General features: G+C 36.9%; 1 protein-coding gene across 1 annotated transcript in view; it reads right to left on the bottom strand.

Moving 5' to 3' along the window:
- Positions 1-27970, bottom strand: part of ACER3 (alkaline ceramidase 3) — a 56271-nt gene that overhangs the window by 23838 nt on the left and 4463 nt on the right. Inside the window, exons 2-4 of the mRNA XM_066572291.1 lie at positions 13068-13178; positions 5875-5927; positions 1703-1755 (exon numbers count right to left, since the gene is read on the bottom strand). Of these exons, the coding sequence (XP_066428388.1) occupies positions 1703-1755; positions 5875-5927; positions 13068-13178 (217 nt within the window). The remainder of the gene's footprint in view (positions 1-1702; positions 1756-5874; positions 5928-13067; positions 13179-27970) is intronic.

Raw genomic sequence — 27970 nt, 5'->3', positions numbered from 1 at the left:
TTTGTTAAAATGTAGATTGTTTCTGGCTTGACTACTGTTGCAGTGCAAAACATTTGCTAGATTGGGAACTGGTAAAAGTGGAAGGTAAAAGTACCTGACTGCTCCCAGTATGTAAAACAAACAATTAAAATTACTTTCACGATCTCTACACTACAACTCAGTCTCAGCTGTGATGGAAATACACACACATCCCAGACTGTATCTACATCAGAAAAAAGGTCTTAAAAAAACCCAACAAAAATGAATTTTGAGAAGCCCATTATCATCAGGGCTGGAGGAAGCTGTCTATATAATTCCAAATTATATCTGTCTAGCTCCTTTTTTTATAAACTTGGAGAAATAGACACCATCATGAATTGATAAAAGGAAATAAAATAAAAACACATATGGGAAACAAAAAGTCTAAAGGCAGTACAATGTGCTACATTGCAAAATGGCTTCCTGAAGTAATTACAGTTTGAGAATCAGCAAAACTGAATGATGTATAAGGGAATGTCCTGTGCACAACCACCTGCAACTTACCTTCAAGCTAACCAAAACAATTATTAAAGGCCTCCTAAACTACACATTAGCTCATTTTTCTGAGCATTTTAATTGCTACCAGGCATAAATACACAGAATCTTATTGGAGTTATAAATGCAGTAACAGACTTCAGTGCTTTTGAAGATAATAAAGTAACCACTGCACTAAAAAAAAACCAAAACCAACTCAGATGTATTTTTATAACCACTCCTCATCCTTTTTTCCAATCACATTCAAATCAGACAAATGCAAAGGCAATTTCAAGGAGATAGGGAGCTACAATGGAAATATTTCCACTAAAAGAGGCATTATGATTCTGGTCCTGAATTTGTACAAATCACACTTATGTATGAGTCACAAACTGAGAGCAATTTCCATAGATAGGGGTTTAGTCCTAAAGCATCCCATCTCCATTGCAAGTTACCAGTAATCTTCACCATTTTCAACAGCTGAATATTTGATATGTTCAAAAGCAAAAAGCCTTTTTTTTCCTCTTTTAGTCTGCAACAAGTTGATCTATCATTTGGATTCACCAAGTGACAGAACAAATCATATTAAATCCAGACCTTGCAGCAACAGGCAAGAAAAAGCCAACTTAGGGTATCTTTACAGTTGTCAAATGCTCCATTGCTCCCAAAATTAAATGGGAGAACATATCCTGGCATCGCATTAAGCTGTCATGCATGTTCCAAGACACTATGTCCAAAATATGCATTCAACTCCTCATAAAATCTTGTCCCTTTAATTTTCCAGATGAGTGAAAAGCAGGTTTAGCCAGAAACCTGAAATTTGCATTTCGAGCCAGACTACATCATAGAAATCCAGCTCAAATAAACTATAATGTTGCTAATTTCATAGGCATTACTGAAGTTGATTTTATTATATCTGCTGTTTTTATACAAGTAGCACTGAGCTCTGATTGTATACTACACATGCTTTAATGAGTGGGGTTTTTTTTCCCTACTGAAAAAAACCACAACAAACTGGTAAAATATATTTAAATTAGCAAAAACTAGGACTAAAGCCAGCCTGGTTCTCTAATATCATAATGCTGCACAAAAACAGATCTCACTGAAAGTAGTAGAAGCTTTCTGTATATGCTAAATTTGGCTTTGGAGACTACATTTCAAAAGTTAACATTTCATAAATATTCAAGGAAAAAAATTAACAAATACTTACAGGCAGTAGACAAACACACAACAACTGTATATCATTGGCAGTTCATCCAACAGCTATAAAAAGCAAAGACATCAAAACATGAAAGCTACTTTTAACTCACAAGCTTGTCTAAGTTAATTAAGGAGAGGGTAAGTCTTAAGTAAACAGGAGTTTTTAAGTCATTTGGATATCCACGTAGCACTGTCAAACCCTGTTCAGCTACTGAAGCTGCTGCATTAAAACATTATTACTCTGAATCTTTTGAATATTATGCTTCATAAACGCCCATGCCTTCAAAGAATCTTGACATTTTTGCAGCTCATACCTCTTAAAATATTTGTAAGAATTAATTCTGTAAAGCCAGGCTGAAGAAGACCATCCCATCTATGGCCTTAGAGTCAGTAGCATCTTCTTACTTGACAGAGAAATTGTAATGTAATATTTCCACAGCATAAAACACAATTTTAGTCTATTAAGATGGGCAATATGCTCACATGTTTACTTCCTAATTTTAGAAATTTCTTACATTGCTTTAATCCAGAGACAGGGCTTTTTGTTTGTTTGATGTTCTTTTGGGCTGTTTTGTTGGGTTTCCCCCAGAAATTATGATGGCATATAATGTTTTATTATCTTAAATAATTTTTATACTTTGGGAGAAAACTGGTGTGTTACAGCTGAAACAGTTATTTCTCCAGGAACTTGCCATCTTAATGAACAGAATTAAAATGGTAATCCCAAGAAATTTGATTTCTCAATAGCAGGTAAACTCAAAATTGCCATTTATCATTAGAAGGAAAAAGAATCATAGCATCATTTTCTTGTAAAATTTCTCACCAAAGAACTTTCAGGAATTTCTGCTTATAAATATACAATTAAACTTACCTCCTCTTAAGAAAGACTGAAAATCTTTCTTTCATCAAAATGGGAATGAAACAGGATACAAATGGATCAATGAAGATCCATAGCCTCTGATTTCTAATATGTTAAGCAAACATTAATAGGGCTTTTAGAACTTTTAGAGCTTGACTTCTAAGGAAAACAAGAACTAGATGCAAAAAAGATTTTGACCTTTTTCCATCATCACTCAAAGTTCTTGGTGGCTGTGTCTGTAAATAAATTGCTTTCCTACCACTGCTACAAGGTACTTAACAATCTTATTCATAACCATGTTATTCTGAACAATGAAACTTGTTAAAAGCAGTAATCAGCTTACGCAAACTCTTTTATAAAGCCAGCCTGATTCTGCTTGGTTTGGGATAATTTTCTAACTGCACAGTCAAAAACTTCATCTTAGCTTTGAAATTTCTTCTTTACAGGAGTAGAGAGATCTATTATCTTGAGTGTGAAGTATTAGCTTATTGTGATTTTGGTCATATAAAGCTCAGGAACTGTTTCACAAAACTGCTAAACAGCTCTGGCGCCAAGCTGCCACTGACAGGGCAGATGTTGCCTCCTCCCCCACACTGCCACTGCTTCTCTCCAGTGGGGGGATCAGACTGGTCTGGCTTACAGGGAGCCAGGTCCAGGTGCTGAGCCAGCACACAACCAACCTTGCAGAGCAAGGCTAAAATCCCAGGACCTGCGCATTACAGGGTCAGGGACCACAACAGGCAGCACAAAGACAGTAGCAGGAACATTGGGAGCACCTGAAGCTAGCAGGCATGTTCCACGGCACCTTGCCATCACAGTAGTTTACCTTTGCTGTGATGCCTTAGAGGGGACAAAATAAAAGTAATAGCTGAATTCAGCTTTATAGTAATATATTTTACAAATTCAGAGATTTGCTTTTCCAAGTCTGATAGGCATTAGCTACAGGATTAATTCATGTGGCTATTAAAGAGTGTGAGTCATTTAACACCTCATTAAAGAAAAAGGTGGGGGAAGAACAAGAAATACAATACAGGAAAATCTTTCAAATTTGGGCAGGTGCCTACACTCTTAAGTTCATATGCTGGCAGCATCTCAGGGATATTACAGTAGCAACAAAGAGCCTCTCAAAAGATCTTAACTAAAATTTGCATGCAGAAGACAATGACTTCTGTATCCAAAGGAATTAATGCTTCTAGGAGTTCTGTCAAAGGCATGCCTGGACAAAGAAGAACCATAGAAAGAAGGGAACTCAGGGGGCTGATTTCACTGGCTAAATAAGTATTTTGTGCATTCCTCAAGAATCCAATCAAGCAAATTCCCATAAAAAAACCAGAAAAGGGGTGAACTCCTCAGAAGTATTCTAAACAACTGCTTTCAAGAACAGAAGTGTTCACATTTTTCTTAATTAAGCAAATTGAATTGATCATTTGCAGTATTAAGACTGCAAAACAAATGTAAATAAAAAAGTCTCCTTGAACAGCTATGCTGATTTTTAACCATAACAAGAGATAAAGTGAATGAAGAAAGTTTATTTACTGGTTGAACTGTTTCCTCCATGGTGATCAGTAAGCAAACAATTGGAATAATTACAGACCACTCGTGGATTTCACTTGGCTGCCAAAATAAATGTACTTTCCCTGCCTCACACGAAGCCTTTTACTTCAGTTGACAAGATGATGCAAGACATTCCTGCTTCCTCATCATCTGCTTCTGCCCCACTTTATTTACCACAGCTCATAGGTCCCTTAGCTGTTCTTATGCAACACAAGAAGTATTGAGCAAGTAGCAGCAAAGTGACTTGGATTAAAATAAAGCCTCTACACACACACAAAACATCCAACAACAGCTGAAAAATAACCCCAACCAAAACCAAAAAAACACCCCCAAAACCCCCACCTGAAACAAAACAAACAAAAACCTACAATCTCTCCATTCATAAAAGGTTTAAAGTCTGGATCATTTTAATGATCCTGATTTCAGGGTGCCCTTGCTCACCTCTGCATTAGTGTGAGAAAGAGGATTTGAAATACTGGCCATGATAGGAACAAGCAGCTGAGGGAAGTAATATGAAAAAGGTGGAAATTCAAGGCAGTTTCACCACCAAATACAGATAAATGGCACCCTAATTTGGAACAGAGTGGTGAAATGGCTGTACAAACCACCTTTTTCATGCCAAGAAAAGCACCAAATACTCTTGAATAGTGACCACAGTATGCTCTGTAGAAGCTGACAGTCTCCACCACATGCTAGAGATACAAACCAGAGCATCATGGAGGTAAACATCAAACAATCAGCAATACGTAGGTCCCACTGTGATCAGCAGAAATGCAGGATTCAATTCAGCTGCCACAGCATAGTTGCCTAATGCCACCTGAGATGCTCTGTCACTCCCAATACACCCATCCAAGATTGGAAGATGTGACAGGAGTCTAAGAAACCTGCACCTCTGTGGCATGGAAGCTGGAGGCTTGAGAGAACACTCACAGGGTCTAAAATAACACTAAACATTTCTGTTTAGACAAATGAATCTTTTTTGAGCAAAGATTGCCAGTGGAGTCTGGAGAATGATTCAGCCCAGCCAACTGCCTTTCTCCACTCCACTGATTAAACTGTATTTCCATTGACTGTGGTGGGAACACAGACTTCTAGCACAGACTTTTAAATGTAGGTTTCTTAATCTTGAACAACATCCCACTTCACTCTGACTTTAATTCAAAGATGCATTTCCTTATTCTTTGCAGACGTAAAAGAGGACAACAGGACAAGACTTCCTGTGTCTCTTTAGAAAACAGGAAATACCAGGACAATCCCTATGTCCTGTGCCTTGTTACAGAATGCTGTCTGCTTGAAAATAGAGGGAAAATGATTCAATTACCACTACTCAGAAGATACTGATTTCAATATTAATGCTACAGCTCCATCTAGATAAACAGAAACAAAAAGATGAGAAAAGTTACAATAAATAGCAATAACTCCAGTTTATACTGCTTGCTATTATGCCAAACCTGTGAGAATTTTAAAATAACATCTTGTGTAAAAAGATAACATGATTTCCCAAAGGATAAAGTGTCCTTTACCACCATAAGCAATTGATGATAGCTCTTATTTTAGATGCAAGTACATATTTCTGTATATAATCAGTGGAAAATACCTACTGAAACAAGACCTGCATTACTGCCTTGTTGAGAGCAGGAGTGATGTACAATGATACTTAAGGTAGATTAACTCATTTTATACAAGTTTCATCTAGACAAGAAATGGCAAAATGACTGAACAGCAAGATACGCACAGAAAATGATTCACAGCTACTTATCAGTACTCACCTGCATTTCATACTTCAGGGTCATGTGAAAGCACCAAGATCCCAATCCCACAGCTGAAAACAAATCAAAACTAGCATCAGCATAATAGTATCCATGTAAAATTTTCAGGTACATTAACTTAAATGCATGAAATGCATGCTTAACAGTGAGAAAGAAATTAGAACATCAGCATTCTACTGCAGAGACAAACCCCCCTTTTTCCACAGCCTTCTATTTAATATATTAGTCACCAATGAAATCCCTGAATTTATGGGGCTTTGGGTGTGAATGTCCTCTTTAATTCCTCTCAATACTGTGTCCTATGAATTGGGCATAATCTCAAAGAGGAGAAGAGCAGAGGGAACCCAGAATGAATGGAATATTATATATCAATCTATCTTTTCCCTTTTTTTTTAATTTTAAGTGAATTAAGATTTCTCTGTTCCAACCCTTCTATAAGGCAAAGCATCATTCAATAACTAGTACTCCTGAAAGTCTCTCAGTATTTCTGCTCACTGTCCAGTTTTAAACATGTATTTTACCAAAAGCTTTTTGTTGTCTCCATAAAACATGGTGCTAATAACACCAAGGTCTGGGATTTGATACCCACAGGGGCTGCTCATTAAAGAGCTAGACTCAATGATTATTGTGGCTCCCTTCCAACTCAAGACTATTCAGTGATTCAAAAGCAGAAGTGAATTGCTACTAGAACTCAGAACTAGAAATTCAAGGTAGACAAACCAACCCCACATAGGGTGGATTTGTTTTGTGATATGAGATCACCATTTCCAAGCCTTCTCTACAGAAAGATGAGCTTCTAAGAAATTATTTCTGTTTATTTGAAATACTTTCCACATTTTGAATTTACTTCTGAAATTACTTTATGAGACATATACTTTGCCTATACAGTTTTTTCAGTCAGGCATGAATAATGCTTCTTGGAAGTTAGATTGCTCTGTTTAGAGGAAAGCTAGTACAGTATTTAATGCATCATTCATTACTTTGAAATATTATCAGTAAAACACTCGCATCAAACACTAGCTAAGTTTTATATTGCAAGAACAAGTACAGTAATGTGATATCTTGTCTTCCTTCAAGAAATTATGTTTTACCTCAGACTGTAGTTTTAGAGAAAGCCAAGTAATTTGCACTCAAGTCTTGATCACTGAGTAGTGCTGCTATATTTTGTGGCTAGACTATCACCTTGTCTACACACACCAGTCAAGTTTCACTGATGCATAAACAAGAATTCTATCTCTCTGTACTCTGTAAAGGATTGCCAAGACAGTCAAGAGACATGTCTGGAGATGCTTCCTTAGATGTTATTAACTAAAACTGTGATTATTACACTTACTCAAGGAAATTAAATACCTAAGCATGTAGCTTTACTGAAATACAAAACTGTAATACAGGAACATTTAAAAATGTATTACCAAACACTTCAGTGTCATTATTTCTCTGGGAAAATTAAACAGAGTTCCTACCAGAAAACAAACAACCACACACACTTCTGTAAATTTTGATTACATTGGTTTGCTTCTGAAAAATCCTTCCAAACAGCAAGCTATAACTGCTTTCACCTTCATTAAGATTCTGATGAGAAATTCTCATAGCCATTTTTCTATGTATACAGAATATGTGACAACAACTGTTCATTCTGGAGGAAAAAACCCATTAAGATCATCATTAAAATATTGCCATCCATTATCCTGCCTGTCACAGCATACAAACTCTTACAATTTGTAATAAATGCCATTTTCAAGTACGGGCAAAATCATTGCATAAGAAATTTCAACAGATTTTAAATTAGCAAAATATATGGCTGGGGTTTTCTTGTTTGTTTTTGTTAATGTTATTTGTGTTAATAAATCTCAACAATCAAGGAATTCCTTTCCTTCCTCCTATACAGTAAGAAGCAATTATTTCTAGACTAATTCTTCTTCAGTCTTTGAAAAAAATCTAGCATGCTGCAGATATTAGTATTTCAAGTTCATTAATCCCATGACTATAGTTAGTTCTTACAGTTAAAATTGATAGAACCCCTCTTTCTTCTGTGCAATAATCACACCTGGAGTTTCTCTGATTATGAAATTTTACTATGCATTGTAGAACAATGTTTTATTTATAGTATCTATATAAAATAGATACCTGGAAGAAGAAAGCTTTCAGGGACAGATCTTATGGTTCCAGGCTCGAGACATTTTTAAGAAATATCTACTTCACAAAAATCATCTGCAATGAGACATTCTGCCAGCTTTGTACTTTTCAAAATATGAGTCATCACGATCACTGCAATGACACAAGTTTTCAAGAGAAGCAACTCTCCCATACAGCCACTGACACACTGAACAATAAATTTGCTCCTTACCTTGTAAGCAGTTTTCATATTTTAGGTGTTTCCTTTGGCAGAGGAGCTTAACTCACTAAAAGCTGCATAATGGTTGGGAAGCTTTAACACCATCTGAAGCAGTAAGTACTATTTCCTCTCTAACTACTGTAACTCATTTTTCATAAATGCTACAAGTCACTTGGCATTTTTACATCAATGAACCTCCCAAGTTACAGGGGATATATATAAATTATGTATTAAGCAGAGAATACACATTAAATCACAATATTATGAGATCAAAATTGCACTTCAGAAGACTAGAAATGCAAAGTCAGGGCTGCTGCTCTATGCAGACTAACAGGGTCTTTTTCTGTCCTGCAGCAAACACCCTGTGTGGTTACTGCCAGTGGATAAAATAGTGGTGCTATGATGATGCAAAATCAATGCACCTACAAACTTTACTTCATACAAATACTGTCAAAAAACTTATGGGCAATACCTATGGCTAGAAATAATTGAATATTATACAAAAGATCCAGCTCTATATATGAACCCTATAAACCTCCAGGATTTGAATCCTAGAGGGATTTTTTTCAATAGTTTTAGGAAGCATCAGAAACGTCATATAATCAGTGATAATTCAGTTTGATGTAACTATTCCATCAGCACTCAAAATTCTCATTATGAGGCGAAATCCTTTACAGAAAAAGCAGTTTATTAAGATTTCACAGAAATGGTAACTATACAGGCACTGTATGAAAATATTCTGAAGGAAAGATGCTCCAGATGCAAACACCATTATTTAAGTATCTACACATGAACTAGTTGTCAAAGCTTCCACTAAGAAAATGTCATTATTAAGAGTAATGCAGCTGGCCAAACAGGTGTTTTATAACAAGTCAAATGATTCTCCTGACCTTACTGACTGCACTGGCAGACAGAACCTTCTGCACAGGTAGACACATACATTTAGGTGTTTAAATTTGGAGCTAAATTCCATTTTATGTTTTTACAATAACAGAACTTAATTAAAGATAAACAACAACACACTGCACCATTAAAAGTTAAAGAATGAAACAAGATGAAAAAGTAGAATTAAATTAACTACTTTTAATGGATTATTTTGTGTTGTAAAGGTTTCCCCTCCACAGCATAAGAGACAGGAGAGACACTGGTTACTCCAGAGGTACAGCTCTACAATTAAGCCCCAGCTTGGCTGGTACTATTCCCAGACACTGCGGTACAAGTGTCTGCACTAGTGAGTTGTTGGAACAGTCTGAGGTATGAATGTGGCCTGTTCCAACGAGCACTTTCCCCAGGCAGCTTCCAGGCACAGCCCAGCAGCCGGCAGAGGCTGGGGCCCGTGCTCAGCAGGCAATCTGTATGCGGTCACCTTGTTTTGGAGGCTAAGATGAACAGACACGGGCTGTTCCACGCTGCCTGGCTTCAGCACTCAGGAATGTTCCCAACCACAGCTGATTTAACAACACTGACATGGCCCTGGGAGCTTCTCTACAGGTGTTAGGTAAGAAGAAAGGAATTAACTCTGACTGAAGAGGTTCTAATAACTGTTTTCACAGACACAGAGTTTCACTGGAAATTAGATTTAATAAGTTGCTTATTAAGAGTTCCTATGGCTATTCCTAATATAGAAAAATTTTTACACCTTCTTTCTTTCCTCCACTTTGGCAATGCTTGAATTACTGAGCCCTTATTAAACAGGCCAAAGAAACATAAATGAGAACAATCCTTCCAAATTTCAAGTGAAGTATCTAACAAACATTACTTCATCGAGTGCTTTCTTATTTCATTAGGTCCAGAAGTTTCACTTTTTTATATATGTATTTATACACACACATACGCACAGAGTTTTTTAAAAATCAAGACCCTTCAAAATCACTGTTCCCCAAGATGTATGAGGAACTGGCATGTGTAGAATCTGATATAACACTCCAGAATCATAAGGAACTACTCTAAACCAACTGCTTATTCCTTGAGGTAGGAATGGTCTGATGATTTGTTCCACCTACTTCAGGTGACGCAACATACTGAAATAATGGCTTAAGATTATTCTTCATAATTTATATGCTGATTAAATGGTTCTCTACAGCTTAAAAATCATACCCAGGTCCTACTGAGGTAATTGAGAACATGCACTTTATGCTGAAAGGCAGCAGAAAAAAGGGCTGAGAACAGTGTGCTGTATCTCAAAGGCCTTGCTGAAAAGTGTAACTCAGTATTGGCACCAGTATGAACAAGAAATTTATTTGAACAATTATTCAGAAATACCCCTTGTTATGCAGCCAAGATCTTAACATGTCTATGAAATGAACAGAACTTTCATAGTGCAAAATGCATTTACTTCAAAAAGGAAATAAATATCAACCAAAGAGATTGTGGGTATAAAAGGCAAGAACTGAACATGGTGCGGCAAAACACAAAGAAACTGACAATCAGCTAAATGTCTGGAAGCATGCAAAAGAAGCAGCTGATTTGGATCAAAATAATGTCTAGAAACAACACCTCATGTTCTCAAATGCTAACAGATTTAATTTTAACGTTGGCTTTGACAGCTGTCTTTTAGTATCTTGTAAAATCTCAGTAACTATTCAAAATTGCTCAAACTGAACTAAAGTACCCTCCCTTCCACCCCCATCTTCACAGCAGAACTGTTAAAGAATTTCTCCTTTAACAAAAGAACCCTCACTTAGAAGCTCTGCTGTATGGTCTTTAATGAAGCATGCTGTCTCAAGTGAAATCACAAGTTTGTGTTAAATTCACTATCTTTTCACAGATTAAGTCTACATTTATTTGTTACAAATTAAATAAATAGAGTGAAACCTGTTAATAAATAAAATTCATACAATGTAAAGAATTCTGTCTGATACTCCTTACAAAAAGAATTTTCTGTATACTTACTCTATCTCCACTTCAGTATGCCTCTTGTTCAGTCACATGCACAGAGAGAATGGCAATGTTCCTGACATATTTCAACCATATTTAAAATTCTTTTTATGTTTTCATTCACTGCTTTTATTCTGTAGTAGAGCAAATGTTAAATGGTTTGTGATTCCAAATCATCTTGTTCCTGTTTTTCACTGCAAACTATAAAGTCTTCTACATTTCTTTACATCTTTCAACTGCTGTAAAACAGGGTTACAAATATTGAAGCAGACACAAAGCAGAAGGGAAACACTTTTGGGAGAGACCTTTAATGTTAGGTTCCAACATATGAGATAAAAATCAACCCATTTGTCACTTCAGACAGGAATCAAAGCCAACTCAGTAACAGATTAGCCTAGATGGAACTCAGGACTGTCTTCCAGCACTGCTGTCCAAATACAGGCTGAGCTCGCTTTCAGCAACAGCAGAGAGAGGAAAAATTGAAATACAAGGTATTTACTGTGATCAAAGACAGTTGGGTTTGCTGGCTTTTTATTTGTTTGTTTGGTTTTTTTTTTTTTTTTTTTTTTTTTTTTCTTGGTGGGTTTGGGGTTTTTTTGGTGTTGTTTGGGTTTTTTTGTTTTTTAAAAATATTTTAAACATTAAATGGGACATGAGAAATGCCCATCTGGTGTGGCAGCCTGACATTCTGGTCAGATAGTGACTGCACACTCTGTCCATCATAAACTGTCACTGACAGAGGTAGCCACAAATCATGGTGAAAACAGTTTCAAACTAAGTTTTAATTTAAGGGATTCCTTTTCATAGTTTAAAAAGAATGGCAGTATGGGACACTTTGATTCAAGAACACCCAAAATCAACTTCAGCAAACATTTACACACCACTTCTACCACCTCTTTTTAAAAGTAAGCCCTGACCTTTAAGAATTCTCTCTGTTTCATACTGAGACAAAAATTAGTAATTACATGAAACCACAGAAAGCCTACAAATGGCTTATTAGAAAGTGCTCAGACAATATGAAAAGCAGTGCATTGTTGCTGCCTATGTTTCACATAGATCAGGAAAGCTAACATAACTGAAAACTGGTGAATTTGCACCTTGTGTATGTTACAGTTTAACTGGTATCAAGGATACATTTAGCACATGGATATGCATTTTTCTACAAGGTCCATCCACATACATAACAGGCCAATTTTAAAAGTAACATTTATCAATCCCTTACCACTCCAAAGACTGGGAAAAACCTCCATAAGGCAAGAGCTATAGCAAATACAGAAATCCTGTGGAACACAGAGATTCTATGAAATCTAGTTTTGAGATCCAACTGCCAAATCTGAACCATCTTTAAACGTTTTTTTCATAAGGAACAAGACTTCTAGTCACATAATTAACATTTAAAAGGAACTTGGTTATTTTCTGAATTTTGTTATTTTAGAATGGACAGACTTCCCTTGAGCTGATCTAAACATGAATATCATGTTGTTCTTCCATTCTTGCAAAACTTCCCAGACATGATGGCTGGGTGATATATGCCAAAGAGGAACTGGAAACAAATTTGAAGTCATGAAAGAATGCCTTTCCAGTTCCCTCTACATCTTGGCCACTTCTTCTATTACTCTCCCATACAAATGTCACAAAAATACTAATATAGTGTGAAACTGTTTATAAGCAGAATACACAAAACACCTTCTGTAAATGATCAGAAAAGTACAGAGAGCGAGCTAAGATGCACTGAGCAGGACCCAAAGCCAGAAAAGGATCACTTTAAAATCTGATCGAATTATTTAGTGAATTCTAATCTCATGTTCCTCCAAAAGATACAAATTTGTGTAAACATTAACAAGTGTAGCAAATTGAGGTCTACCTTTCACACACATAGTATTTTGGTTTAACTACTTGGTTTATCAATATCTAGATAGATTTTCCATTGCATATCTGAGCTCTCTTTATAAGGAAAGAGCAAATTAAGTTTTACACATACCTGTAAGACACAAATATGCAGCTAAATATCGTTTTTCAAGGCCATCTTTATAGGTCTGAATCGCACCATAGATTGGAGGTAGAATGAAAATCAGGTTACTCACTGTGTTCCCTGTAGGACAGAAACACAAAGCAGAGATTTAGAATTGGGTACTATACAATTTAACTAAATCTAACAAAATTACATTCACTCGTTAGAGACAGGTTCAACAGTTTTCATCCAGACAGTGACCCAGCAAGACACCACTGCTCTCCATCCCTGGTCTAGTGGAAGGTGTCCCTGCCCACAGCAGGGGCTTGGAACTAGATGGTCTTAAAGGTCCCTTCCAGGACTCTATCCTACATTCTACTCAATGCAAAAAAATGACATGTGCTGCAGAGACCAGGGAAAGCAATAAAAGCCAAGAACCCAGCTCTTGTACAGTGATTTAGATTTGGCTTGTTTTTCTTTTCCCAACGGTGCTGACCTAAGCAAAAGTGCAATGAAATCCTGCAAAGTTTAAGTGAAACAAAAGGAAATGGTGCATCTCTCAACAGAAGGGATGCAGATTCAGCTTTTTCACTTAACCACAAATCATAATTTTGAGAATAGAGGTTATGTTATGGGAATTAAATGCCATACAATTTGGAAAAATGAGCAAATCTGTTTAAAAAAAGGCTTATACAAAATAAACTGCACATTTTCACACACCATCAGTTAAATATATATAAAACTGAAATCTAATTTGCCAATATCCCAATGAAATATACAATTTATGAGGTTATGAAGACACCACCCCTCCCCCTCCAATTTCTGTATTTTTTCTGTATTCAGCAGAAAATCCCAAAAGCATTTCACACTCTAGAACAAGGATGAGTAGTAGGTCCTTTCTGAATCACACCCCTAATTCAAGCAGCTATTTTTCAGGAGTCCTACTTGCCAAGATCCATCCAAAAGAAAAGCAAAACATAAAAAAATATGTTCATATAACCCTAACGTATTGCAGCACCTCTAAAAACAAAAATTCATACTTCACAATTTTAAAGAAAATTCATACTCAAATGGAAAAAAGGTTATTTCAGAACACATGTAGCAGAAATGTACCTAGCTCCATTGAATGAGGTAGCTCTTCTATATTCTCACAAAGTACATACAAATCTCACTTTGAGACAGCCTTCTCAACCAGTTAAAAATCTCATCTGATTTTTATCAGAACTTCTTTAAATTGCTTCCTTATTGATTTAACATAATATCCTGCCCAACCACGAATTTCACCAAGTTATAACAAGTCAAATCAGATGTGCCAGAGATCTCACTCTTCTAGACAGATCTGAATTATGTTCCTCCATGTAAAAGAAGCCCAGCTGAAAACAAAAACCTTCTGTAAGGATATACAAGTTTATACCCATATAAAAGGCCTTTTTTGTGTTTAAATCCTTCGTGGAATCATTACTCTTTTACCAGATTCCCACAGCGTTGCAATGGGTAGTGATTCACTTTCAACAGAGATGTTTGGAAGAAATTCACTCAAAAATGCCATTGTGTAACACAATTGCCATGTCCTCCTATAAATCATGCAAACATGTCATTAAGCCTTGAAAAGTAGAATAAAGGTTACATAGTCTGGATAGTGAAACTTCTGCTTTCTAAAGCAGTGCTCAACTATGCCCATTTTCAAGAGAAGTCAGTAGACATTACATAAATGTCACTTTTCAAGGTCACTTAGTTATGAAACTGTCAAAAGCCTGGCAAAAATTCAAATATGAAAATGCCAAACAAAAGAAATACCATGATGTTTATCCACAATTGGGAAGGCACATGACTGTGGAAGAGAGTTGCAGTCGGATAACAAACTTCAGATGGGTGTAAGAATGCAGAAAACAGATTCTTCTGTAGGAAAGGGAAGGGAAGGTTTCAACACTTCCTGTTAATCTATAATTACATTAAATTATTGAAAATTTATGAGCATTTAATCTGGGAACATCTTGCTGAGAGAGGAAATACCATAGACCTAATCTAGCTGTACATTCCTGCCACTCCTTCTCTGCACTTTTTGGCCCATATTACTCAGAACATTTGCAGCATGGATTAGGCAAGCCTATCTGCAAACATACTTATTGAAAGTTGTGTACATTTTTTAAAAAGGGGAAATGGGGGCAGGGGAACAATAAAATCCTCTGGCATACTGCTAGCAAAATTACTTTTTTCAAGAACAAAAACTCCAAGGCCTCTTGCAAACCCAGGTCCCCAGGAACACATATTTCATAAAAGTCTAGCTAGTCTTTATAGGATTATCCTCACACAGAATAGCTTATAAATTCATTAAAAGGGATTTTTACTAATTCCACCAAAAAATGGCAGTGGGATATGCACAGAGATTAGCAAAGAATACCAAGAAAGAAGAAAAAAGTGACACAATGCAGACCTATAAGTCTACAGTTATTTAACAAACAAGGAAGTGAAACAGTTATTTAACAAACAAGGAGGTTGGAAATGGGAAAACAGTTCAAACTGACAAAAGGAAATTTAGTGAAAAAATATGAATCTTTTTTTTAAAACAGGGGAAACAATGCAGCAGAGCTCCGTGGGAAAACCAGTGAATGGAGAAATTGCAACTATGGCACAAGGCAGAAAATATGTAAAATAACTAAAGAAGAAATTATTGGTTGTGCCTATAAGAAATAGGGTACATAAGAAATTTGATGAATGCACGTGGACAGACTTGAGCTTAACTCTGTACAGCATTCTTATATTCCATTACTAGATTCTTTGAATACTGGTCCAGGGAGTGACCTAACTTTTCTTTAGTGACCAAAGACTGCTTTTCAATATTTTATCTTATCTTCAACATGTCCATCAAAAGAAAGGCAGACCACATTGTCTGGGAGAGAAATGAATGAACTTGCAGACTGAAATGACAAGAACAGGATTAAATATGATGGCCATGAACACACCTTTCAATGTGAATATGAATCCTTATTCCATATGTAGAATTAATCTATTTGAAGAGGCAGAAAAGTATGGTAACTGACCATAAACCATCACTGTATGCACCAAACCCCTTACATCTATTTCCAATAGAGGCAGTGAAAATAGTTATGTCTTCATGCAAGTCAACAGTGGAACACACTGTTCTCTAGTTATTGATAAAAGAAAAGAGAAAGCTCATCAGGTGCAAAGAAGCTCCACTCAGATGGGAGTGATGAATGGGAGCCTATAATTTCAGAAGGGACAAAAATTGCTCAGCTCACTGTACAAAACAATGGCTGGATGGAACAAGACTGTGCTCTGTAAAGACACTGTTTGTCAACGCCAATGACAAAAGGGAGCTGTTTGAACTGAAGGATAATACTGACAATGACTAAATAGATATAAACTAACCCTAAATAAATGCAGGCTAGAATAAAGAGGAAAGCTTCCCATTAGAGAGGAAATATTTACAACTGCTTCCCAACAGAAATGAGCAGCACGATGAACCTGCTTTCAGAGTGGAGCTCAGGAAGCTCCACAATCAGATTACATGATGCAGTAGCCTACCAGAGTACTAAACCAGACCATGTCCACAAAGATTATACATGGTACTAGGTACAGGGCTAAATTAAGGTTTAATCATGATAATGTGACTGACTGCACAAATTTCCATAAAAGTCTTTCAAGACTGTTTTAATGCAAATCATTGTTTCAAAGTAATGTTTTATTCATTGAGAGAATGCCATAAGGTACCAGTACAAAATCAAATTTATGCAAAACATCTTTTCAACAAGCTTCTGTCTGTAGGAAGAAGAACAGTATGAGCGTTAAACCACATCTGCTTCCCATTCTACAAATACAGCAGCAAAACCTGGTAAGTCTTTTTCTAATGCATGTGCATTCACAGTCATCTTCAGGCCCTAAGAAATATGTGTGCTATCATTAACACACAAAGATCCATACAAAGACTGACCACAAATACAAACAAAAATAACTTAAAAAGGGAAACAGTTTCTACAGGCAGACCCAGGTACAATATACAGCTTACTGTTGCACAGACATTGCAAACACAGTTAGGAAGGACACAAATTTTAAGTACCTTTCATAAAATTTCTATTTTTCCAAATATGTAGTTAATTCCACACTAGAAAGTAAGTGCTACAATAAATTTGGATGAAGAGTCAAAAGAGGAAAAAAAAGTGAAGCTGTAAATAAGTTGTAAAAGAACATGGTCATAAAGGAATAATAAACAGGATGCAAAAAGATAAGGAAAAATACTGGGAGTTAGAATAAAGATGCTGGTTTAGGTGAGGAAGGAAAAGTGCTATCATAAAAAAGAAGCAAAAATTACCATGTTCAACTTTTGATAAGGTGATCAGTGTGATTTATTCTGTATTAAGAGAAGATTCCTCCTATGTTTGTTTACAGAATGACAGCAAGATTCACCAAGCACAAGAATCTTTTCAAATTTTAAAATGTTCTGGCTCTCTCTGTCAAACAAATTAGGATTTTTCACTGTCTTACGGTTTTTAAAAGTCTCAAACCAATAGAAATAAATGTTACCCTCAAAGAGAAAAGAAGAAAACATTTGCTGTTTAAAAAGTTGACTATACATAAAGCATAAACAGCTCATTTAATATCAGGACTAACAAATGCAACATTCACCACAGTAAGACTTTTCATTATAGTAAGATTTTTGCATGCCACTGTGAAACAGGAGAAAGGTATATATTTTAGAAAATAGCAGCCACTTTCCTAAGTTGCAATAGAGTCAAAGTATCACTTTAAGTAAACACACAAACAAACAATGCTTTGGGGCTGAAAACATCAATTTCATTGTCTGGATATCATGGTGCTCTGCACAGTCAATTCCTGGATCATGTAGCTTTATCTTTTTACATCAATGCAGGAAGAAATTAAAAATAATTATAAAAAACAAAGCCTCTCAGATGGCATCATGTAGAACTTGTTTCATCCTTCTATCTGCTTTCAGATATAAGGAATTCTATTTCATGGTTTTGTTTCTGGAATCACCTCACGCAGTTCTGGTGCAAACTACAGCTCATTATTAGAGAGTTTACCAAGTTTCAAGAAACTGCAAAGCAATGCAATTCAGCCACCTTTGAGAGCATAACCATCTACCATTAGGTATGCTCTCTGCTCAGAAGAGCCAACTACCCAGAATCACCTGGTTTGGCCACTAACTTCAACCTCGCGCTGTTCTTGCTCACGGCTTATCACCAGGAGGGCAGAGCAGCAATTAGATTTTCACTTCCACCAGCCAGTTTTAATATATTCCACTTCAAAGTCTACAATAACTGCACTTCAGAGTGTCAGGAAATGAAAACTCCTGTTTCCATTTGATATTTCAGAAGGACCTCAAGGGGAGAAAACCAAGTCATCCCAACAGGAATTTTGCCAATTTGTAATTACTGGACTCCCTCCTTGCTAATGTGCATGAAGGATCAATATAAACATCCTGTCACTTACTGAAATACAACACACTGTTACTGCAGGCTGGAACACAGGACCAATGCCAACTTAAAAATAAAAATCATAAAATAAATTTTAAAAAAATGGGAGCTTGGGGTATTTGTTTTAAGCTACGAGATCCATTTCTTACACTGTATAATTTTCCTTTCCAAATACTAAACTAGCCTTGATTTTGTTTACTGGGACATTAATTGAAGTTACTTGAACTTCAGCAATTCAGTTGCAACTTGCACTGGCCACCACATTTCTAAAAACAAAATGGGAAAAATACTGAAGGAAACAAATACTGAAGGAACTAATGAACTGGATAAGCTGTGTATGAAAGCTTCCTGAGGAACTATAAAAATGAGCACACATAAATAACAACACAAATCAATGGATCTTTCCTGAGACTACTAGGTCTTCCTCGGTGTTTAAAATAATATCAGAACTCTATGGAGCAAGTTCACATAGATCATAAGAATCATAAAATTAAAAGACAGATAAAACAGCACAGAAAAATGTAATGAAGTGCATTACAAAGGAATGCTGCATTAATCTAGCTCTGTATAGAAACTGTCATACTATTATGAGAAAAACTGTAAGGCACTAATGAGAGGGAGGGAGTAGATACAACAACTAGGAGTACTACACAGGAAAAGGAAGACCTGAAAAGGGAAAGAACAGCTACCTATATCTCAGCCAGACAGAAGCTAGAAGAAAGCAACGTGGAATCCAAAAGGTTTACATGGGGGAAGGACTGAAAAGAAATATTATTTGCATTACTAAAGAAGAGAATTCTGATGAGTACTAACAGGTTGAACCAAGGAAAAGGGAAGTTTCAGTAGGACATCTAGAAATCTAGCATCTGGCAGCAGCAACACTTCCCAAAAGAAACCATGAATCCTGGAAGAGTTTCAAACAGAATGGATAACACGCTGCAAGACACATGAAGGAAACAATGCACCGTGGGTGAAGAGAGGTGGCAAACAAGGTAGGAACACAGGCTCCTTCCCAAGGCCAGCACCAGCTCAGATGCATACCACTGGAGTGAGCACACCACGTTCCAGTCACACGTGTCTCAGCCCCAGCAGCAGCAGAGCTGCTTCCAGTAAGTCCAAGTGCTGGGACAAGGCCAAAAAAACTGAAGGCAACATTGCTGCTGCAGAGCTGGTGGCCAGCTGGAAGGTTTAAGTGTTTGAAGTCGGAATGCAGGGCAGCACTTCTAGACCTTGTAGGCTGCTTCTCCCTTGCTGGGCCTCCATTTCTCCAGGACAGCACAGCACAGATATGCAAGCTGATAGAGGTAAACCATTCCAGTGATAGATTGGATTAGGGAGGGGTAAAGAGGCAATTTTAGGGAAAAAAATAATTATTAACAACACAATTTGATTTTTCTTTCCAGTGCGCATTTACAAGTGGTTCCAACATGCTGTGTCAAGTGATACATTCCAATTTATGGTTTCACACACTTTATATCCCAGCTGCAGAATTCATTCCCTTGACATTCATCATACTAGTCCAGCTAATATTTTTAGATGGTTTTAGTATGATTACAGTATTTCATGTTGCACTTGTGTTCTTCAAAACAATCAAAAAGTATTTAGAAGAGAAAGCTCTCGACACTGCTGACTAACAAACCACACACAAAGTAAGCTCAGTTCCAACCTGTAAAGTGTGGGTGTATTTTCTTATGCACAAGCCTCTTTGGAATGCACAGCCTACAAAAGCCCTTATTATAAACTGCTTCTGAATTGCCCTAGGTTACAATTAAGCTATCCTTTTCCTTACCCTCATCTCTGCAAACTGCTTTGCTACTGTATAGTAAAGGCATTCGAAAACCACAACCTAACAAGACTATACTAACACTGACTTTGCTTCTTATGTAAATTTTACTAAAAATAAATGAGAGAAAGCTAATACTTAAATTCATATTTTAAAGCTCCACTTATTTCTTCATAAGAAACCAATACCCTTGAAGATACCCTTGCAATCCCAGAAATAGAACAGTTGTGTTTATAGTAGTGCAAGTTTAGACAGTGAAACATTGCGGGGGCAAAGAAATTTTTACTCTTTCCCTTCAAATCCAAAAGACATTGGTCACCTATTTAGTCTCTTTTACTGGAGGGTCTAAGCACCCCAGTCCTCTGTCGCAATATCCCTGCAAGACAGGCTGGATAAAGCTGCCTGAGCCACAAAGAAACCTGCCTAAAACTGAAGCCAGGACCTTCAAACACTAAAGTGTTCCTCTAGGCACTTGACCATCCTTAGCCACCACAATAAAGATGAATGAGTTCACCACACCACTTCTCGTAAGTAAAGCTTCAAAGTAGAAAATGCAGTCACAGTAAGAGCTGGATACTTTCCAGAAACAATATTTTTGTTACCAATTCTCATGTTTAGCACAATGAACTTCTCCTCCTGGAATTTTTAAAGGCTATCACAAGTGAAGAAGAAGTGCCTAAAGCCCCAGAACTTGCACTGATTTTTTTTTTTTTGTTTTGAGGAAGGGTGACTTCTGATTTTTTCTGAGGGATCTGTCTCAAAACTTTTCATGACTGAAGTCTGAGATCAGCATGAACTGCTCTTCCTCAGAAGAACATTAGAAGGGCAGATTAAAATGTGGAGGGCCAGCTGTGAAGTTTAATAGATTATTATGAAAGCAATTGCAATGAAAATATTCTGAAGTGATAGGCCAGAATAAGGATAGCTACAACACCTAAATTAAAAAGCCAAGTACTCTCTTCTCTTTTGAAGCCTATGTTATTGTAGTTGTATGTTTATCACACCAATGCCTGTCACAAGCACAGGGCATTGTGGAACATGAATAAATGGTTTTTGCATTTTGAATGGACCATTATCTGAAAAATAACAGTATTTGGAAATGCAATAATAAAGATGCAAGAATCTATTCATGACCATTTTTTTGAGACTTCAGGAAGCAGCTTGGACAAATATGATAGTACACATCTTCTTTACAGGACATTTTATTCTTAATCCAAGAAATTCACAATTAATCAGACTGCAAGGAATAAACTTGCATTACAGCCAGCTGCTATGCCATCCTGTCATATTTTAATATTGCTTTCCTAGGGTATGAGAAACCACATGGAAAAGAAAGCATAATTTCTCCAATAAACATGAATCTAAGATGATAGCAAGCACACCAATTACTTTGAAGTACACCTGGAAGGATTTTGAAAGCAAATTTAAAGTAAAAACAGTTGACATAGGCAGATCATTTGAAATACCAATCTAGAAAGCTCGCTAAAAGCAAGTGCTTACATCTGGAAAATGCAATCAAAGAAAGTCTAAAGAGATTAGGCTGAGATGATGTAAAGTTAGAATATTACATGCAATAAGCTTGTTGCTGAAGGGCAGATTTGCTTCTTTTATATCCTTTACTGGAAAACAAAATAAAACCCATTTTAAATGTTATTTTAAGGCAGGTTGATGATGTCAGACTGGGAGGAAGTAAATGACATGGAGATTACTGTTCAGCCCCTGCTAAAACTAAGCAGTGACCAATATATTACACTGATCATCCATGTCATTTTCATCATTAGCTCCTTCCAGCCATTCTTCTCCTACGGTGGCATCAGCATCCTGGCTTCCTCTTCAGTGTCTGCACAAACTCCTTTGAGTCGAAGGGTCTGTCCAGAGGAGAAAGCACAGATTTTAGAGCTGACAGCTTTGATTTACCAAGTACATCCAACCCAGCATCTTTCAGTCCTCACTACACTGGAAAAACTAACTTGAGACACGGAAGCTGTGGGTATCAGCCCAGAGGCTCTGGTAGGACTATCCCAGGCACTATGCAGTGACAGAGGAGAGCTGAGCCTTAGGGGAGTCCAACATGCTCACTGGATGGTGAGCAGCAGAGAATAATGTGCACCAGTGCTTCTGTCTAGGTATTTGCAGCTTTAGCTTGGGTAGTCCATCTTCAAAATCCAAATCCTCTAACCTTCTCTTTCTTCCCTTTCTTACTATCAATAAAGATTTCCCCTGGGTGTCCAGAACAATTAAAGCCTCTTCTACCAATGACTCATGCCATTCTTTTGCCCTGTTTGGATGGCAGGAAATTAAAAGTTACTACAATACTACATAAAAAATAATACTACATAACTGTAGGAGAGCACATGAGGATAATGAAACTGGTCAGCAACCACAGCCTGATTCAGACACACTGAAGCCACTCAAATACTGATTGGTGACATTCACCCTCTTATCATCAGTAGTAATAAAAGATTCCTTCTGCAAATAACCATATTTTTTCTTTTCTTTTTTTTTTGCAGGGCCGCCTTAAATGAAAAACACTAAAGCTAACTGAAACATGTGATGACAGGCAACTGATCACAGAAATGACCTGGAATCATCATCTTCAATCCTAAATATCTAACTTTATCTCTTTTACATAGGTACTTCATTTCTCCAAAGTCTTCATAACCTTTTCCAGTTAATATAACAACCTCCAGCAAAAACTTTCAACAGTATCCAATTAATTCAATAATGCAAGAATCAAAGGTCGTCACTCCTAGTCTACAACTAACTCTAACTGTTCTTTAGTCACTGTTCAATTGTTATTTCAAGACAACCTTCTTGTTCATGCTTGAAAAATGAAAAGAAAAATATTATCAATCATCTATCATCCACAAATCTTGGCAAAAGCTATTCATCTGGAGGGGAAATGAAGCTTTTCCACAGAGACAGTAAGATCAAAGCCCATATCTTAAGTATCTCACAGTCTAAACCAAATAAAGAAAGAGATATAAAATACACAGAAGGTTCAAACTTTAAACACTATCTTTTTGTTATAAATATAAATTAATATAGTACCTACACAATAATAGTTCATAAGGTGGGTGGCAGGAATTTGGGCAGAAATCTGTTTTACTGAATAAGATACAAAATAGTTGAAACCCACATACAAATTAACTGTGCTCCCAACACAAATGTGGCCCAAAGGCTGGCAGAGGAAATCTTCCAGAGGAAACGCCTGAGACAATTGTAGAAAAAAAAATAATACAAAAGTCAAGTGGAAATCAGCATGGAAGAGCTTGGAAGGAAATGCATTTAAGAAACGGAAATAACTTTACAGTATTTCTCTGCAGCCCAGAATAGAGGGGAAAAAAAGGACATGAAACATTAAATTGGGATAGACTCAAGAGTTTCAGCATTTCAGTACGGCACTAACCTTATGCACTGTGCAGAAGAATGTATCTGAGGAGCCTTGCAGGATTATAAAACTTGGGCCTTGAAAGATTTAACAGCCACCAAAACTCTGAGTGAAAAGCAACTGTGGTATCACAGATCACAAAGGCATAGCAGTTTGTTTAAGTGAATGAAAACAACATCTGCTGTATGATTTCACTGCCACAGTGCATATCTCTGCTGCTTTCCAAGGCACTGACACAAATCAATTGAACTGATTCTTAGAGAGACACTGCTCACCAGTAGCACAAACCAGCAATGATCCTCTGGTTTTTGCTCTGCTACATCAAAAGAAAGCCCTGAACTTCTACACTGCTACTGCTAGCAGCAGCTTATGGAGATAGCATTAAACTGGTATGAACAGAAGTGCATTGCCAACATTTTTTCTACTAAATTGAAAAAATAAAGCAAAAAAGTTTTCTTTCTCTGATTTTCCAGGCAGTTTACACTGGGTTCAGCACATTGTGTATAGTTTATTCTTTCTGCTTATACAGCTTATTTTCACAACTGTGAAAAAGACTTGGAAAAAAAGAAAAGACATCCATTTTAATTCATGAACATAATATCACCTGGAGCAACTCTGAGTTTATATATTTGTGAGTTTTTTCTTAAGTCTGTAAGATTCAAAATCTAAAAAAATAAATAACGTCTGTATCCCGTGTAAGGACTGCAGGAATATCAGTAGAAATACACCCTGCGCCTGCATGCAATAACCCCCAGAGCAGCTTGGCTGCTGCAATCTGGGGTCAGCACCAGACCTGGAAGTCTCTGGCAGGAGAGCAGCACTACAAACTCCCTCCAAGAACAATCCAATCTGTAACGAGACTCACACAAACATTAAAAGGTTTGCTTTGCAAGAAAAGGTAAGTACTTGTAGAAGAAAAATACACCCATTTTACCTAGAAGTAATGTAAACTCCTCTCTGTGACAACAAATTCAGTTCATCAGTTCTGTTGGTCATTTTTGCTTCCTGTTGCAGACGACCCATTTGATTTCAGAGCAAGCCAGATCTGCAAAGTCTTTTTCTCAAAGACATACAAGTAATTTTTCAGTTTTCCCTGGGTTTCCTCAATGAAGCTTAAAATCCCCATTTGAAGGGATCACAATAGCATGCTTTCCAGTCAGGAAGCAGGTCTTTGATTGAACAAACAAATAGTGTTGACCAGGCAGGATGAAGAAAGAGATGTCATTTGTTCATCAGGTTAACACAGAAATACCTCTGTCCCAAGACTGAAAGTGTCCAGACTAATTTTCATGCTCAGTGCTCTAAAGGAGTTCTTTGAGCTAATACTGTATCTGTTTCCCAGGTGCTGATTCTTGTTCAAATGAAAATCCTTATCCAACATGAACTAGCAATAACTAAAAATCTAGCCTACAGAGCAGTGGCATCATGAGCTTAGTGCAAAGAATGAGCTCATTAAAGCATTGTATAAACCAAGAGCTTCTAGGGTCATGTCTTATGACTATTAAGTTGATACCTTGAAATCCTATGAGTTGGAATACATATAAAATTCATACTAAATTCATGCAAAACATGAAGATGTTCAGGTCACCCCTAACACCACATCTTTTCCTAATTCTGCTTGTCTGCTTTCCTGCCTGAAGAAGTCTAAATCTTGCCTTCCCAAATATAAAAGTCAAGTCTCAAACTAACATCCTGAACCTTGCCCAGCTTAATCAGGCCACACTCTTGTTCCCTTCTCCAGTTCCTCTGTTTAGAGAGGAAAATTGCAGTATTACCTGGACTTGGCTAAGGGAACATATCTTCCTATTCATAAAGCCAGCCAGAGATTCTTGAAGAGACACACACACGCTGCACATACCATTTCAGGGTCACTCCAAGGACACAGCATTCAGAAAACATGTCCAAAGGAATCAAGGAACGATGTAAACCCAAATATAAGAAACTAAAGCCCCAGGACACAGCTGGGAAATAGACACGCTGTTGGACACTAATCTCAAATTTGAAATAAAGTTTGGAATTTCCTTCAGGAAAGTGCTGCAATGTCCAGGGCAGGTTGAGTCACCAGTTGGTGGAGAGGCAAAGAACTGAAGAGGAATCTTGTAAGGCTGAGGAAGGGACACAAAGGGTGCAATCTCTCCACCAAGACTGACAGAAAGAACAACTTCTGCCTCCCGAACTCCAGACACACTGAAGTACGTACTTTGCCAGAGGATGATGGACCTGACTGTAAAGGAGATAATGATCTGGAGATGCTGACTGCAGTAATCATTTAGAAATATCAGTTTTTTCAGTGACTGGTCACAGTGCACATGCAGCATATTTCTTCAAGGAAATTAATTTTTAGGAACTGAAAAAAAATATCATGGTTAGACACTTCATTTTTTTGAGCTAGCACAAAAACTTCGAAAATTTATAATTGCATTTTCAAGTACAAAGAAGGATCTGCGCCTGAAACCTTAAATCTAAACAGTACCCAGCAAAACCACTGAGCCTCTACGCTGAGCTTGCCTATATGGGCATATTCAGATCAATTAATGGTAAATGATTGACACTAAAGCAGTGTTGCTCTGGGCTTTTTTTACTGCAACGTTCTCTAGAATTTCTCTCTTCCTCACACATTCTTTTGCTCTTTGTAGTACTTCCACAAAGACAGAATAACCAAGCACCTTTAATTTATGCAGCAGCTCAGCTTCTCTGCTAATGGACGGAAGAAGGAGAGTAATTAATGAGGCAGGTACAAAGAGCCTCCCAGCTAGAAGGCAATCTAAGGTAGGTAGCTCTGCCCTGATAACCACTGCAAATGGGTTCTCTTCTAGCATTATAATGTCCTTTTTAGACACACATTTTGAATTAAAAGAACTTTTTGCATTTTATAACCTTTCATGAGCCACAAACCTTTCCATGATCCTCTTGAGGTAGTCAGAGAAACAGCCAAGTGTGTGAGCACTCACACAAGTTGCAAGACAAAACAACCATACATTGCTGAGCTGTTGGGATTGGAGACAATTCCCAGACTTCCTGTGAACATTTTTGCATCGATAATTAAATCTTTCCTCTTTAAAGGAAAAAAAAAAATCTTTCCCACTTATCTGTGAAAGGCACCAGCAAATATAGAAAATGCATTACATAAATAGCAGTTTCACACACACAAGACACAGCAAATCCCAGACTGAAGACTTTTTGTCTTTCAATTATGACAAGTTTTTAATCTGTGATTAAAAGCTCATTAAAAGTAACTTTAAAGTCAGCAGTGTTCCTTTACAATCATTTATTTTACATTAATCTTCCTATTTCTAGCTACAAATATATATTCTGCAAATTCATATCATGCAGTTCATAAACCTGTCTGCCTCAGTTTGCACATACGAAAAATTAAAATGTAGAAATGTCATTGCTCTGTTACCATTTGGAGTGGCAGATGTCCAACTGCCAGCTGTACAAGTACTGAATATGAAGCACTAATTATAGAGTAATCAAATGCTTTGTTAAACCATATTTAAGAATTTTATTGTCACTTAATAGCTACACACATTAGTAGATAAACATACATGTGGTCCATTAGCACAGCATCTGACAGGCTTTAAGCGTATCCATAACATGATGGATAAATAAGAACTGATGACTGGGGAAATCAGCTTTCCAAGAGCCTTTGACCCCATCTTTCAACAAAGACTGGTGGGAAAACTGAAAATTAAGCTGTCATGAGATCAAAGGTAGAGTTGCATCATGATGAAAGATAAAAAGCAAGGAAGAATTAAAAATAACATATAAATCATTAGTGATGTCAAAATGCATCAAAGCTGTGTGACAAGACTATCTTTAGGCTTAAGCCAAGAATGTACTTTTACAGCCTAGGAAAGGAAATAAGTTAATACAACAGTATTTGCTACTGATTCAAAACCAAATAGAAAGAAATAAAGAAGTGACAGCAGAGACCATCTGGCTTATGATTTTGGTTCTGCTATTTTATTTTTTGGAGAAAAAAAATAAATAATCTTTCAACTTCTTTTTGTCTGCAGCACAAAAAGCAAGCTAGAAGTGTTCATCCCAAAACACACTGCACAGCTGAGCACTGTTCTGCACACTCCACTTGACTTTACACTCACCATCAATTATTTTAATGCTTCCTTTACCTTTTTGCTTGCAGTGTCTCCTCAGTTCAGGGAGCTCCCTCAAGAAGCCAAATAAATTTCCAGAGGAAAGTTGTGATGTGGTTTCCTCCAATGAGATCATTAATTTTATACACTCAAATCCCTTTCAGTCTTAAAGTCTATAGGTCTGTGACACTGTCTTCTGTTAAAGCACT

Source organism: Molothrus aeneus, chromosome 2, assembly GCF_037042795.1.
Source record: "Molothrus aeneus isolate 106 chromosome 2, BPBGC_Maene_1.0, whole genome shotgun sequence".
NCBI classification, from domain to species: Eukaryota; Metazoa; Chordata; class Aves; order Passeriformes; family Icteridae; genus Molothrus; species Molothrus aeneus.
Note: the sequence above shows the minus strand (reverse complement) of the source record. Positions and strands in the feature narration are given on the sequence as shown.